Source organism: Tupaia chinensis, unplaced genomic scaffold, assembly GCF_000334495.1.
Source record: "Tupaia chinensis unplaced genomic scaffold, TupChi_1.0 Scaffold139072_1, whole genome shotgun sequence".
In the NCBI taxonomy this organism is placed as follows: Eukaryota; Metazoa; Chordata; class Mammalia; order Scandentia; family Tupaiidae; genus Tupaia; species Tupaia belangeri.
The window spans coordinates 1,069,218-1,084,499 of record NW_006198962.1 but is presented as its reverse complement, the minus strand read 5'-3'; the positions used below and the strand labels follow the sequence as shown (position 1 = coordinate 1,084,499).

Sequence of the window (15,282 nt, the reverse complement as noted above, 5' to 3'; positions counted from 1 at the left end):
TGTCATTCACCATAGGTACTTTACAATATGCCCCCGACTCTAAATAGTTTCTACTCCACTCAGAGTTGGTGGGTTAGTTGTTAATTTTCTTGAAACTCCCCTAATTCTGTCTTGACATCTATAACGGTTCCAGGTCCACTTTAATTCGATCCCAAGAATTTCAGCAGCACATCCCTGAAAACACAGAAGAGACTGTCTTCTCTTTAATAGGACAAATAGTTACTGAAGTTATCTCCCTGGCAAACTGTAGTTGCCTTTACTTGGTTATCAACATACGTTCCAGCCATCTTACAGTCCAGTACTGAAACTAGTGGCTGTTTCTGACTCTGGATTTCCTTTGTTTTTGCCTCATATTATTCCTACCCTCTAAATATCAGAGCCTTAGTAGTTTCTAACAACTTACAACAAACCATTCTGTGCTCTGTAGATACTGATCTAAAATTCTGACTTTCTTTCTCTGTCCTCTATAAAGAGTAGCTAACATTCAAGTTTCTTGACAATGATATCCTTTTAAAAAAGAAACATGGTCCTACTGCTTGTTTTACAGTCTCCTAAAGGCTTCGTGGATAAACTTGACTTGACCTAAGCAGGGTTCCGTAAGATGTCCTTACCCAGTGGCCTTCCTGCTCCTCAGCTCCTGTTATCAAGTGGCCAACACTTGTCTCACCCTTCTATCCTCCTACCTGGCTGCTGTGACCCCTCACCACGAGCCTCCAGAGACCCACTTTTCAGTCTCAGTACCCCTGTGCCCTGCCCCAAACCTCATATTTTGTTTCAATGGTAAGAATTAACCAGAACATACGCTAAATTCCCTAAGTAAAATGAGTGGGTGTTTTAATTTTCCTTTTACTACATCCTTATTTTTCTTTAATCATCTGTAATTTTAGTTTGGGTTAATTTTTATACTATTACTTTAGGAATGCCTTTTAATAGTTTTATTGAACTTTACATTATCTAGATGCTTAGTGGGACCAGCAGATGGCATAATGGCTACATTGTCAGACTCCCATGTAGTCGACCACAGTTGGAGTCCTGGACCGAGTGGCTTAAACTCACACCAGGCACATGTGCATGTATACCCAAGATCCCGAGAGGAGAATGGAGCAGAAAGGATTGTGGTTTGGTCATTCCCCCTGAGGGGTGATTTCTCACTTTCTGTCTGTCTGTCTGTCTCTCTCTGTCTTCTGGCATGAGCATATGCCCTATAGCAAAAACCTCTCAAAAAAAAAAGAGGCTTAGTGGTTCCTTTCTTATGGTCATTTGTCATATCCAGTATCTTTCTCGTTATTGAAATCTTTATCTTGATTCACTTTTCATTTGCAAAGTCACTGAGGGAGGTTCTTTTTTCCTCATTCTCATAAAGAATGTGTGTGATAATTCTTGGGTCTGCTGTGTCTAATAGGGCTTTTACTCCCACATTTGACATCTTGAATCTACAATTCTAATCCCAAAATTATTTGTCAGCACTGTCCTGTTACTTCCTAGTATTTATTTGACATTCTGATCCTTAGACTTGCATAAATTGCTTGTCCGGTTGATATATTGATCTCTCCACTACCACCTCCTGAGCTCAGAAATTTCACCAATTATGTCTTAGTAATTCTTCTCCATCCCCAACCTTTGCTTAGCACTTGATGGACTGCTTTGATATGAATTTTCATGTATTTGACTCCGGGAAATTATCTTTTATTTACTAACATGACCATCAGCGTCCCTTTCTCCTAATTTTCTATACAATTTCCATAATATGCATAGTAATTTCTTGGAATAGATCATTCACAGCACTTAAATTTTCATATCTATCTCTTCATATTTCTGCCTAAGTTTTTGAAACAACTCCACAATTTATGCTTTTCTTATAAATAATTTGGTCTTCATGTTTTGCATTCTGAAGTTCAGTCCTACCACTGAGATTTAACAGTTAGAATTCTTGTCTATCTCCTGAGTATTTCATAGCCTCTGGAGCGCCCATAATCCTCATCCCTACATTTATGCCATTTATAAGCCCCTCACAATTGTGGCGAGGATCTATGTCTTGCTTTTTATCCAATACGATGCAGCAAACAGGACGAAAGATCCCTTCTGTGATGACATTAAAGGTTTGAAGGTTTGTCTTACTGGAATACTCATTGGCTTTGAAGAAGCAAGCAGCCAAATTGGGAAGACAAAAAACTGAGGACAACTTTCAGCCAATGGACATCAAGAAACAGGCCCTGCTCAGCTATCTGTACAAAAACAAATGCTACTGACCATATTAGCATGGAGGCACATTCTTCCCTAGTCACACCTCAGATGAGAATGTAGTCCTGGACAGTACTTTCATCTAAGCTTTATGAGCCCCTGCAACAGAGGAGCCAACTAAGCCTGACCTACAGACTGCCAGATCAGGAACAATGGTGCTGTATAGTCATGTTTGTAGCAATATGATACAACAGTAAACTAACTCAAAGCTGTTTTTATTTGGTACCTGTCATGCCTTCTGAGGTCAAGATTTTTTAAAGCTCTACATAGTCTCCTGGATCAAAAGCTTCCTTTGATAGGGATTACTCTGCTTCTTTTCTGGGTGTCTCTCAAGCCATGCACTTTCTCAGACAGTGAATTTTCTGTGGGTATGAAGTGAAGGCTCCTGGCTAAAAGAAATTTTCTAGGGGATGTGATATGGGGCTGGAGAAGGACTAGGAATAAAAAGACAGTGAGCGGGAACCAGCAGTTAGCGTAATGGCTCTGTCGCTGGACTCCCACGTAGTCGACCGCGGTTCGTGTCCCGGACCCGGTGGCTTAAAACTCACGCCGGGCGCGTGTGCGTGCGTGCCCAAGATCCTGAGAGGAGAATGGAGGAGAAGGGATTGCGGCGTGACCATCCCCCCTGGGGGGTGATTTCTCGCTTTCTGTCTCTATGTCTCTCTCTGTCAGTCTGGCGAGCGCACGCGCCCTACAGTGAAAATCTCTCCAAAAAAAATGGCAGTGAGCATAAATTACTTCCTGTTATGGTTATTTACCAATTATAAAAATAAGGTTGTGAGGTGGTGACCCTAACTGGTAAAAATTGCATCACATACAGTGGTCAAGGAATGCCCATCTGAAAAAATTATATTTTACTCACTTGTATGAGGTAGTGACCACCAGAGGCTGTAGAAAAGCTCTTTCCAAACAGGAATAGGTATAATAAAAGCCCTTATTCTATGTTATTTTCCTATTGCTGCTGTTGTCAATTACCACAAACTCAACAACTTAGACAACATGTCTTTATTACTTCATAGTTCTGTAATCAGAAGTCTGGTGGGCTCTGCTGATTGCTCTGCTCTGAGTCTCATAATACTGAAATCAAGGTGTCAGCTGGCCTGGGCTCTTCTCTGGAATCCCTTTGGGAGGCAGCCAGGCAGAACTGCCAGGCTGGTTGGCAGAATTCAGCTCCAAGTGGTTGTAGGACTAGGTCTCTTGTTTCTTTGCTATGCCAGGGCCAAGATGCTCTCCTAGAGCCTTCTAGCCCTTACACATGGCTTCCTGCAACTCAGAGCTCTAACAGGTCAAATCCCCCTCACACTTGGAATCCCTGATTTCCTCTGCCTTCCTCTCCCTTAGCCAGCCAGAGAACATCCCCTGCTTTTTAAATCTTATTCACTGGTTTCCTTCATGAGAGAGAAACAGGGTAGAGGGACCCCCAACAGTGTCTTCATGCTGCAATCAACCCCCATCTGACCCAGATGACAGGCACATGTGTGCCCAGCATGCTCAGGAAGTACTGAGGTGCACACCCAGGACATTTCCTATTATGTCCAGTTGCATTATCACCATGTCACAGACCTGAGGTAAGGGTACAGAAAACCAATTCGGCAAATCTTTCCAGGGTATAGATTGCAGGCTTCTCAGTTAAGGATCCCAACCACCTAGCACCGTTTGTCTTGTAATTTTCAGAAACACACATGATTTATTTGAAAAAGGCATCCTTCCCTTTTCTCAAACATGAAACAGGTTTATTCTTGGTTTATATCTTTTGAGTTCCTTCTCTCCCTTCTTTCAAGAAAGACAAACACCCCCAAAAGGCACTCATGGCCAATCTTTCCACCAGCATTCCCAGCCAGTCAGGATCACTCACAGACAGCTGCACACCTGGCATGTGTAGTTCAATCCAAGAACCATATTCCAGTCTTCCATGTAGCTTCCTGCACTGCAGTGCTGTTACCACCGTGCTCTGCAACAGGCAACATTTTTTCATTTCAATCAGGATTTTGCACTTATGGGTTGAAAAGCACATCTGTGGTTTAGTTCACTATCCTAAAGGGAAATCTCCACAATATGCCTTTTCTACTTAACCTATTTTCTTCAAAAGGGTACATAAAAAAATAAAACTGTAGATTTCTAGAAGCATTTATAAAGAAAGCTGAGCTGCATACTGCATACCTTGGAAACAAAAGCAATTCTTGACACCAAAGGATGGGGCCATCAAGAGGATAGAACTACTAATATGGGTCCCACTGTGGGACTAAATGTTGTCTTAGTCACACATGGGGATGAGAACTGGGCCCCACAATCAGGGCCATGGGAAAGAGAAAAGGAATAAGGTCCTGCTCTGGACTCTACCAGCAGAACCCCTCTCCACTCACTGTGCCACACATGTCCTTGTGTTACTAAGTGCTTGCCCAGGTCTTATCTGTGCAACCTGGGACTTAACCAGTCTTTTAAGTCATCTAAGTGCTTGCCCAGGCTGTATCTGTGCAACCTAGGACTTACTCAGTCTTTTAAGGCATCTCTAAATTCCTGAGCAGGATTGGATTCAGACAGTTCGAAGATGTAGGTCCTCTGACCCTGGCAGACACTGGTGGTCAGCAGGCATGTGGCTGTTTGCTGTGACTAAAGCTGGCCATAGCAGAACACCAGGCTCCAAATGCCTTACCGGGAGCATGCTGCTTAACATGCCACCTTAGGAATCCCTCCTAGCTATCCTGAGTTGTTTTCCCTTTTCTTAAATGACTTATGTACAGAGGGGCAATTAGGCTGACTTACTGAACTCTCTATCAAAGCTCTGTCTTCATGTTTTCCTGTCCAGTTTCTATATAACCCAAATCAGTAATGCTTAAACAGCTTTTCATGACTACATTCTCTGTTCCCAGCACAGTGCACAGCACCTGGTACTCTGGAAGCATCTGTCAAATTGATAAATTAACCTCTGATAATTAACAGAATAGCAAGCCTGAATGTGTCATTCTAGATTATCTAGTACAACTCCCTTATTTTTATTGCTAAAACTGAGATCTCAGGGGATATGTGCACTGTCCAAGATCAGAATCATTGAGTTTTCTAATGCCCATTCTAATGTTCTTCCTGTCACAAACTGTTGAGTTCTGAAAAAAAATCAAGTCTTATTTAAGGACAAGAGTTAAGGTGATGACCAAGTCTCTTCTATTCTCACAAGACTCCTCCACTCAGCCATGATGCAAGGGCAGGTGTTAATGAGTTCCATCTGCTTTGGCTGCATAAAATGTGCTTCCATCTTCTGGTTCACTACCAACCCAATTCAAGGTCAAGAACTAAGAACCTGAGAAGAAAGTTAAGAGATGTATCTTTATCTGACCTGCCTTTTGCCAGGAACCTGCATAAAATCCTCTTTCAATCAGCCATCTGGAAACAGATTGCAAAATTTCCCTTAAATACTGAAGAACAATGGAGACCAGTTAGTAATGCATAGGGATGACAAATAATGACAAATATTCTGGGAACTAAGAAAAAGTTCTAAAGTCAAGGAAAAAAGAAACATAACTTGAAAGTATTTCTCTTTCTTATTATATTTATTCCATGAAACTAAAGATAAATTTAAAAGGTGTATGATCTCTAATAATGAGAAGCAAATATCACCAACACTAAGCAGAATAAGCTAGAACAGACAACCACATATAATAGTTGAAAATGATCCTCTGAAGCAATGAAAAAAATTAGGCAAGATGGAGAGAAGAGCATGCTCAATTACTGAACCATGAACCTTTTAAACCTACATTTTATAAACCAGCAGGTGGTATGGAGGTTAAGGTGGCTGGATTTCACATGGCCAATAGAGCAATTCAAGTCCTAAACCCAGCAGCTTGAAAATCATGAGGCACATGTACATGCATGCCCATGAAGTCCCATCACACCTGCCCTACCTCTCCCCAGGGAGAGAACAGAGAAGAGACTGCAGTGTGGTCATCTTCCAGGAGGGGATTTCTCCCTTACACACACTCTCTCTCCAGTAAGCAGAAGCACCCTACAGCAAACTTAATCAAGCTTAGTAATTTAAAAAAAAAATGCATATTTTACTGTTTAATCCTCATTCTCCAACAAGATAGGCACAAACTGTTCTCACTTTAGGATCAAGAGTGAATGATTAAATAGTCTATAGTCACAATTAGTAGATGACAAAACCAGAATTCAACAAATTTACAGAGCTCCAAACGTGATCGTTACACTGTGACTCGACCTTATCAAGACCAACTTGTTACTGTGGAAGGCAGAATGAATATGTACTTCAGTGAGAAAAATGAATTAAAATTTCAAAAGAATGAAAAAGACGACTATAAAACAAATTTCCCACAGAATTGGGCCAGTCCCATAGCCTAGTGGTTAAGGGAGCCAGATCCCACGTGGGCAACCAGTTAGACTTCTGGCCCCAGTGGCTTGGAAAACAAACACATGAGCCATATGCGCGTGCAAGCCCAATATCCTAATAGGATGGAGAAATGGAGACATGATTGTGACATTATCATGCACCACTGGGGAGAGCATTCTCCCTCTCCCTTCCATACACCCTCTGGCAATTCTTAAAAAAAAAAAAAAAAGCAAGAAAGAAAAAAACCCAGAATACAAATCAAAAGGGCCATCTGTACATATATATATATATACACACACACACACACACACACACACACACACACACACACAACAGAGCTATTGAGAAAGACTCACATTAAAAAAATATTCTCACCAAAAATTTTAAGCATCAGTTCAACTAAGTAACATGTGTTGGTAAAATGTTCTTCTACAAAGAAAATGTATTTTCAAGGATATTAAAAATCAGGTTAGTGATTTCTCTGAAACAATAGCTAAGATACAACACCAACATTCAGGATAGAATTGAATCCAAGATTATCACAGCTAATCAAGATAATCATATATGGAGACAGAAAGCATCTTAAAGTCTCAGGAAATTTCCTACCCAACTACTCAAGATTACAAAAAGCTGAGAAGGTAATTTCTATGCAGCATAAGGTAAAAACGAGTAATTCCTTGGCTCAAATTTTCTTTCCAACTTCAAACTATATTATTCCTCCCAGACTTAGATTCTTACCAAATAGAGCAGAACTTAATTCAGGAGCCATTTCAGTGGTAACCACAGGCCTGGGCTCTCCCTAATCCAAGGTGAGCTGAACCAACTAGAACTGTTCTCAGCACATAATCTAAATTAAGCCCCACAGTAGAAGGGAAGCAGCACTGTGGACCGTGATCAAAAGAGCTGAAAGTAAGAACTGGCACAAGCTGCAGTTGGAAAAAACTGATAATACACATTAAGACCACATTATAGAGTTAAGTAAAACACTAACATCTAGTGGGCAATTGCTGATAAATCAAAATAGCTATGGTAATTGCAAGACTCAAGAGAGGAGTGGAATGTAGAAAATAAATATTAGGAAAGAAAAATGACAGAGAATTATACTAGAAATCCAAGGTTATAGTGCTGTTATATGAAAATGGGTAAGGACAAAGACAGTAATGAGTATTGTGAAATGTTCTAAGATGTTAGAAGGTATATAAGTAAAAACTAGAGACAAGTTTATCATCCAAATTCCAATAAAAGACAATCACATATTTCAAGGGGAAAAACTGCAACCTGCAACAATAAAGCTTTTAAAATAGCATAAAAATAGGAGGCAAACCAAAAATTTAAAAAAATTAAAGCACACACACCCAACTGCCTAAATTTGTGTTTCGAATTCCATTGCATTGTTAACAGAAATGTCCTAAGAACTTGCAAGCAACCCCCAAGAGGCCAAGGACATCTGTCTGTGTGTTCACTGCTCTCCCTTTAGCACCTGGAACACTGTTTGGCATTGTTTCTTGAAGGGATGAATTAAAAAGAGTGCTAAGAAAAACAAAATTACTTCCTGTCCAATGGTGCCCAAGGACAGATAAACAGTTCTTTGACTCAGTGATTTGGGAAATTCTACACAAGCATTACTTTCTTAGAGGATAATTTAGAATGCATGCCAAAGCTTCCAAAATGTGTATACCTTTTAAGCTTAAAAACTTCACCAGAGTTTTTAACAATATTTTTAAACAAAGAAATCACAAAATGGCATTCAAAATATTTTTGTTTATAATAAGCAGTCTATCTACACAATGGAATACTAAGTGATGGTATAAAGATACTGTAGACATGTATGTCAACATAGAAAATGATATAAAGAAAGAGCAGGCTACATGAGAATGTATAATACAACTTATTTCTATATACTCCTGTTTTGTATAAAACAAGACAGGTAGAAGAATCTGTGCTAAAATATTAATGGTACATTCGCCAAAGTAGGATGACAGTGCTTTTTATTCTTTTATCTCTACATTCTAAAGTTTCTATAATGAATCTTTATTTATAAAAGTGGTCCGTTATAAAAATCTGAAAACATTTTTTTTTAGTGTTTTTTTGTTTTGTTTTGTTTTGTTTTGCTATAGAGCATATGTGCTCACAGAGAGTCAGGGAGAAACAAAGTAAGAAATCACCGCCAGAAGGAGGCCATACTGCGATCCTTTCTCCTCCATTATCCTCGCGGGATTTGGGGTGCAGACGCACGCGCGTGCGCACACACACACACACACACACACACACAGTGATTTTCAAGCCGCTAGGTCCAGGACTCGAACTGCAGTTGGCCATGTGAGAGTTCAGTCCTTTAAACACTATCCCACCTGCTGGTCCCACATTAAAAAACAAAACAAACAAAAAGAAAACACACATTTCTTTCAGTGAAGATTATGCCTTACTATCTCTGAACATTTTACTAGAGTCCTGGTAAGGGAAGAAAATCCTCGGCTATAAGCCAGCAGAACAGAGTAAAACCTTACACTTTCTCTCTAGACTTTGGTAAGATCTTAATGTACTTAAATAACAGTAAGAAATGCTGTCTAAAACCTAAACCATCACACTGGCCAACATTAAGAATTATGTGACTTTCATAAGGTACTGTCTTCAGTACAATGAGTATTAACCAGACACATCCTCATAAACTCCAGATTTTAAGTTTCAAATTTAACCAGTAATTCATTTTACACACCTTCTAAATAAACATTTCTTAAAAATGAAACAAAGTTCATCCTCATATTGTTTTTATCAGTCAATAACTAGAAGCCAAATATAACATATTAACACAGTTATCTCAATCAGTTATAAAATTTGAGCTACTAAGGTACAGATTTTAGCATATATTCTGAAGAATACAATTAACATGCCCCCATTTCCTATGCTGAAAAGTGACAAAGACTGTAAAGATGTCATCTTTTCATTTCAAGTGTCTCACTTATTTTCCAGAACCAAAAGTTTTGTTCCAGTTTTCATAAAGCTCTAGGTCTTTGGGAGATACACTAGGCCGCACAGTTCTAAAAGCGTTCTCAAAGTCAGTATAAGCTATCGGTCGAACCTGATCTGGTGTTATGGTAGCAATGTCTGTAGTCTGTAAACTGCGAATGGGACCAAGAGAAGCTTCTCTGCAAAGCTGTGTCATGTCTGCTCCAGAGAACCCATCAGAGTGCTGTACAACCCGTTCAATTTCTTCTTCACTGAGGCAACACTGCTCCCTGGCCATTAGATTAATTACTATTTGTTTCCTGGCTGAAGCTTCTGGGAGGGGGATATAAAGCCTTTTCACCAATCTTCTACGGGCAGCCTCATCAATTTCTTGTGGCCGATTTGTTGCCCCTACCACTAAAATACGATCTTCAGAAGATGTGGTTGCTCCATCTAACTGAACTAAAAATTCAGTTTTTATCCTTCTAGACGACTCATGCTCACCATCTCCCCGTTGAGATAAAAGGGAATCGATTTCATCAATAAATATCACAGATGGTTGCTGACACCTTGCAACAGTAAATAATGCACGGACCATTTTCTCCCCCTCACCTACCCACTTAGATGTCAAGGATGAAGCAGAGATGCTAAAGAATGTTGCCCCAGACTGACTAGCGATGCACTTGCCAATTAGAGTTTTACCAGTCCCAGGAGGACCAAAGAGAAGAATTCCTTTAGGGGGTCCTCGTAAACCAGTAAAGATATCTGGCCTCAACATAGGCCATACAACTATTTCCTTTATTGTGGCTTTAGCAAATTCTACTCCTGCAATGTCTTCCCAACTTACTGGAGGTCCATGATCCATAATCTCATTCATAATTAATTCAATCATCTTTGGTTCCAAGTTCTTCAGACGCTCATCAACTGGATGTGCTTGTTCTGTAGGTCCTGCCCCATAAGGCTTATACTGCATTCCTCCATTCTGCTCTGCCCCATCTTGCTTAGGTATAGGAGGAACAAATTTCCCAAATATTCCTCGGGATCTACCAGCTCCCAGAGACTTTTTTACACCACCATATGAAGATCCTGAGGGACGCTGGGTTTGGTGGTACTTTTTTTGCTGATCTACCCATAATTGTTCTTTTGCGGTTTTAAAAGAAGGTAGGCTATTTTCCTCCCTTTGGCCACTATCTTCTGTTTTATTAAAAGCTTTGCTTGGTATTGGATTGGAAAGTGCATCAGTGGTGCTAGAACCATAGAAGGTCTTTCTTTCTTGTGAATTTTCACAGCTAGAAGGAAAATAAGACTGATTAGATGAGAACATATTTAGTCCCATGTTGGCTTTGGGAAAGCTCAGATTTTCCTTTCTGATGTTTCCAAATAATGGTGTAACACGGAATTTTGCAGAGGCTGACTCACTCAATGGCGCCGAGAACGCAGGGCATGTCTTGGTGTTGGTCACCATCACTGGCTGGGCACTCGGAGGGCATTTCAAAGGATGGCTTTCTGGGATATCTTGGGTCCTATGTGGTCTATCAACACGAGAGGAGTGAGATGACAGGTCACTCTCTCCAGAACCACTATAAATACTAAATTTAGGAAGACTGGAGACAGTTGCCTCCTTATGGATCACTACTGAAGCATCAGCAGGTTCCAACAGAGAGTCTTTAAATTTCTTGCCAGCTTGCATCATTTTCTGTACATTACTCATTTTGAAAACATTATTAATTGACAACCCAGACTGCCACTTGTCACTGTCAGTATGTTGAGATCTTGCCAAAGTTAAAATGTTTTCTGCATAATTATTCAAGCCAGTTTCAACATTGTCAGAATCAATAATTGCAGAATACTTCTCTGCATATTTTTTGAACAGTTTGGTAGCAAAGACCTGGGAGATCTCAGAGTTTGCCCATGCATATTGAATGCGTAATATCTGTGCACGGTATGCATCTGCCTTCTGTCCTGATGCACATACGTCAGAGGTAATTGTAAAGTAATTCTTCTGCCATTCACTCAGGTGCACAGACCTAGAGCTGGAGGTCTGCATTTCAGAGATTCTGTAACAAATAACAAAAATGAAAATGAATCAGTACCAAGAAAAGAAAGATCTAATACATGAAACATAGTTTTAAAATCTGCTAGTCTAAAGGAAGATACAACAAGACTTGTTATTTATAGAGTAAATTTATTAGGGCAGATAATAGATAAGAGAGAGATCTAGCAACCCATAGGTTTCAAGTACTCAAGACATAAATACTAAAGACTTAATGAGCTTTTATGACTTAAACTGATTTATTTCCCCTAAAATGAGGAAAAATATCTGTAAGATTTACAAGAAAACATTTAAAATTAATCAGCAAGAGGCAAGCAATATGGAAAATTAATGAAACTACAGCTACATAAAACAAAACAAATCAGGAGTTTAAGTCTGGTCTCTAAGAGACATTAGATGTTCTTAAACAAGTCTCTATCACAAAGCCTTCGCTCTTCTGTAAAGTGAGAACCATTTGTGAAAATCATATCAAGTAATGAATATGGAAATAATCTGAAGGCCAGCCCCATAGCATAGCAGCTAATGCCTGTGCATAGAAACCTAGATACCACATAGCTGACCACAGTTCAAATCCCAGCCCCAGCAGCTTGAGAAATATGTCAGGTAAATGTGCATATGTGCCCCAAATCCTGATGGGGTGGGAAAATGGAAGAAAAAGGATTGTGTGTGACCACATTCCTTTGGGGAGGAGTGCTTTCTCTCTGAGGAGTGTGCAGGCGCACTCCAGAAGCTCCAAAAAAAAAACCAACAACAACAAAAAACAAAAAGAATGTGAAAAGTACTTTGTTATGGCTACTGTACAAGTGTAGAAAATGAGGCTGAGGGGGAGAACTTACTGGAGACTACACAGCCGGTTATGAATGATATCAGAAATTGAACATAAGTAAATACATTCCAGTACTGGCACTTCATTATATACACAACTGATGCCACTGCCAAAGGTCACACATTGAGCTGCATGGATCATAAATATAAACTATGTCATATTTAAATGTTTTTGACTTCTTCATGAAGAAGTACCTAAACAGGATGCCTCAGAACTTTTCAATTTTCTAATTTTATACAAAGCATTAACAAGTGAAACTGTTACAATAAATGAAATATGAGAATGACTGAACAGTCTAGTTCTAAAGTACTTTTTTTTTACTTTAGATTTCTTCTCTAAAATTTTCATAAGCTTCTTCACTCTAAGTTATATTTTAACAGAATTGTAGAGGAATGTATCATGTTGCTGGATGTGTAGAATATACCTACAAATCCTTGAGAAAAACTTAAGAAAACTTTTAGTTTGTGTGACAAAGTAAAAACAAAGAATTCATGTATTTAAAATTTTACCTTCCAAATTACCTGTAAGGAGTCTTCAAAAAGTTCATGAAAAAAGGCATGCATGAACTTCGAAAATTTTTTGCACCAAAATAATTCCATTTTTCCATTAAGGTTTTTTTTTTTTTTGGTGAACTGATCTTTATTTTATTACCTTACCTACAAATCATGCACAAATGCCCTGAAATAAGTTTTCGTTGAATAAACCCATTTTTACTCAGCAGAATTCAAAAGGGGAAACATCAGGCCTTTCTGGTCCATTAAGTTTTTTAAATTCCCTTAGTTTAGTAATATAAATAGGTTCTTACATATAAGAACCATGTTTAATATAGCTTTGTCTTTCATAATACTTTGCAAAAAATGTCACATTCTAGGTAAGCATTCATAAATCTCCTAAAAAAAATAAAATCTAGGACCAGCAGATGGTGTAATGGTTATATCTCTGGACTCCAACGTAGTTGACCAGGGTTCGAGTTCCAGTCCCAGTGGCTAAAACTTACACCAGGTGTGTGTCCATGCATGCCCAAAATCCCGAGAGGAGAATGGAGAAAAGATTGGGGCATTGCCATCCCCCTGGAGGGTGATTTCTCACTTTCTGACTCTCTGTCTCTGTCTCCTCAGCAAGCACATGTGCCCTATAGTAAAAACCTTTCTAAAAAATACAAAACATAAGAAAACCTAAAATCCAGTGAGAACGTAATTTACTCAAAGCAATAAAGCTCAATAGAGTCAAACTAGAACTGGTATCCTTAAAGAGCATTCATTCTTCTTTCCACTACACCACTTAAAAACTCTCATTTAATCTCTTTTATGCAGTATTGGAAATGAAATATTGAAAGGCAGGTGACATGGGAAACATTTACTGCAGACTTTTACAAGCACTCTGTTCATCATTTATCATCTGTAATCCTGGGATTCCTACCTTAAGGGGTTCAGTAACTGTTCCTAGAATATTCTTTCCTTTCAACTTGACTTTTTTCTTCAATATTCATCTCCCAAGTCCTTTTTCCTTTCTACTCATTATCTGACAAATATGAATATGAACATGGATAACCCAGAACTGGCCATCACTCATCAGTGATACAGCTTTTGTCCTGTTTACCATTTCCAAGTCAATTTAACCTTTCTTGCCCTTCCTAGATCTAAAAATTCTGGTCAATTAACAATGACACATGAACTACATTTCAACCTTTATTTTGACAACATTCTCAATATTTTTAGCAAGTGGTATTTGTCTTCCTAACTAGACAGTTACTTTCTAGATCTAGGAAGCATTTTCTATTACATTTACATTCTCTGAACAAAGAGATATCCATTGGAATAGCTATTTAAATGCTGAGAGTTCAAACCACGAACCAGATACCTTACAGACCTTTTACACGTATTATACTCTGTTTCCCAGAGGCAAAATGGCACCAGAGTTAAAAAGCACAAGGTTTGGAGCCAAGCTGACTGCCTTCAAGTCCTGGCTCTGTTTATCTGCCAGCTTCGACCTTGGATCAATCTCTTAATTATCTGAATGTACCTGCAAAAGGAATACAGTAACATTACTTAGCTGACAGAGTTTTGTTTTGTTTTGTTTGTTTTGTTTTTCCAATTCTGGGAAATACTCAAAACAATTCTCAGTACTCAGAAAATGCAGGATAAAATACGGCCCATTATAATTTTTCATCACAATCCCTCAAAGAAGGTATTAGTCCTTCCTTTGTTCTTTTGTGAGATTTTTGCTACAGGATGTGTGTGCTTGCTGGAGAGACAGAGAGATAGAAAGCAAGAAATCACCCCCCAGCAGAGGAAATGGCCACAAGCAATTCCTTCTCCTCCATTTTCCTTTGCGGATTTCGTGATCTGTGTCAGTTTTAAGCTTCTGGGACTAGAACTACAGTCCCCCATGTGGGAGTCCCGCACCTTAACCATTTTGTCACCAGCTGGCCCCAGCCTATTTTTTTTATTTATTTTTTTCTTGAGAGAGACAGACACACACACCCCTAACACAGTCTTGATGTTAAGATCCACTCCTATCTCCAGCAAGCACCGTCCGCTGACCTAAGTACTCGGAGGGGTCAGACTTGAATCTCCCTCCAGGGCCTGACTTTCATCACTGTGCGCACACACACACACACACACCCTGCACTGTAACGCCGTTTTCCCTGGAGCTCTTCAAGGCTAGCACCAATAGTGGGTACTGAGAGAGCAGTACCGGGACGGGTAAATCCGCACCGCGGCCGCCGCCCGCGCAGTCCCACTCCCTCGATGGAACAGCCCACAGACCCAGGCCGACCTCCGTCCACACCGCCCCGGTGGCCCTGAGGCTTGGGCTTGGCTCCCCCGTCGCAGCTCCCCCAGGCCACCCCCGCCAGGAAAGGGGGGCAGGGGGGCA

The 15,282-nt window shown here is 39.7% G+C and overlaps 1 protein-coding gene across 2 annotated transcripts; it reads right to left on the bottom strand.

Annotated features, from left to right (window-relative positions):
• Positions 1-3,955: 3,955 nt before the first annotated feature.
• Positions 3,956-14,639, bottom strand: FIGNL1 (fidgetin like 1). Of its 2 annotated transcripts, XM_006161798.3 has the most exons (3): positions 14,275-14,639; positions 9,660-11,583; positions 3,956-4,192 (listed from the first exon to the last, which is right to left on the bottom strand). In XM_006161798.3, the coding sequence occupies exons 2-3, from the start codon at positions 11,571-11,573 to the stop codon at positions 3,986-3,988; spliced, it is 2,121 nt and encodes a 706-aa protein (XP_006161860.1). In that variant the 5' UTR covers positions 11,574-11,583; positions 14,275-14,639; the 3' UTR covers positions 3,956-3,985. The 2 variants fall into 2 exon arrangements, with proteins under 2 accessions (XP_006161860.1, XP_006161861.1); XM_006161799.3 differs by lacking the exon at positions 3,956-4,192 and having other exon boundaries at positions 8,939-11,583.
• Between the last annotated feature and the right edge of the window lie 643 nt (positions 14,640-15,282).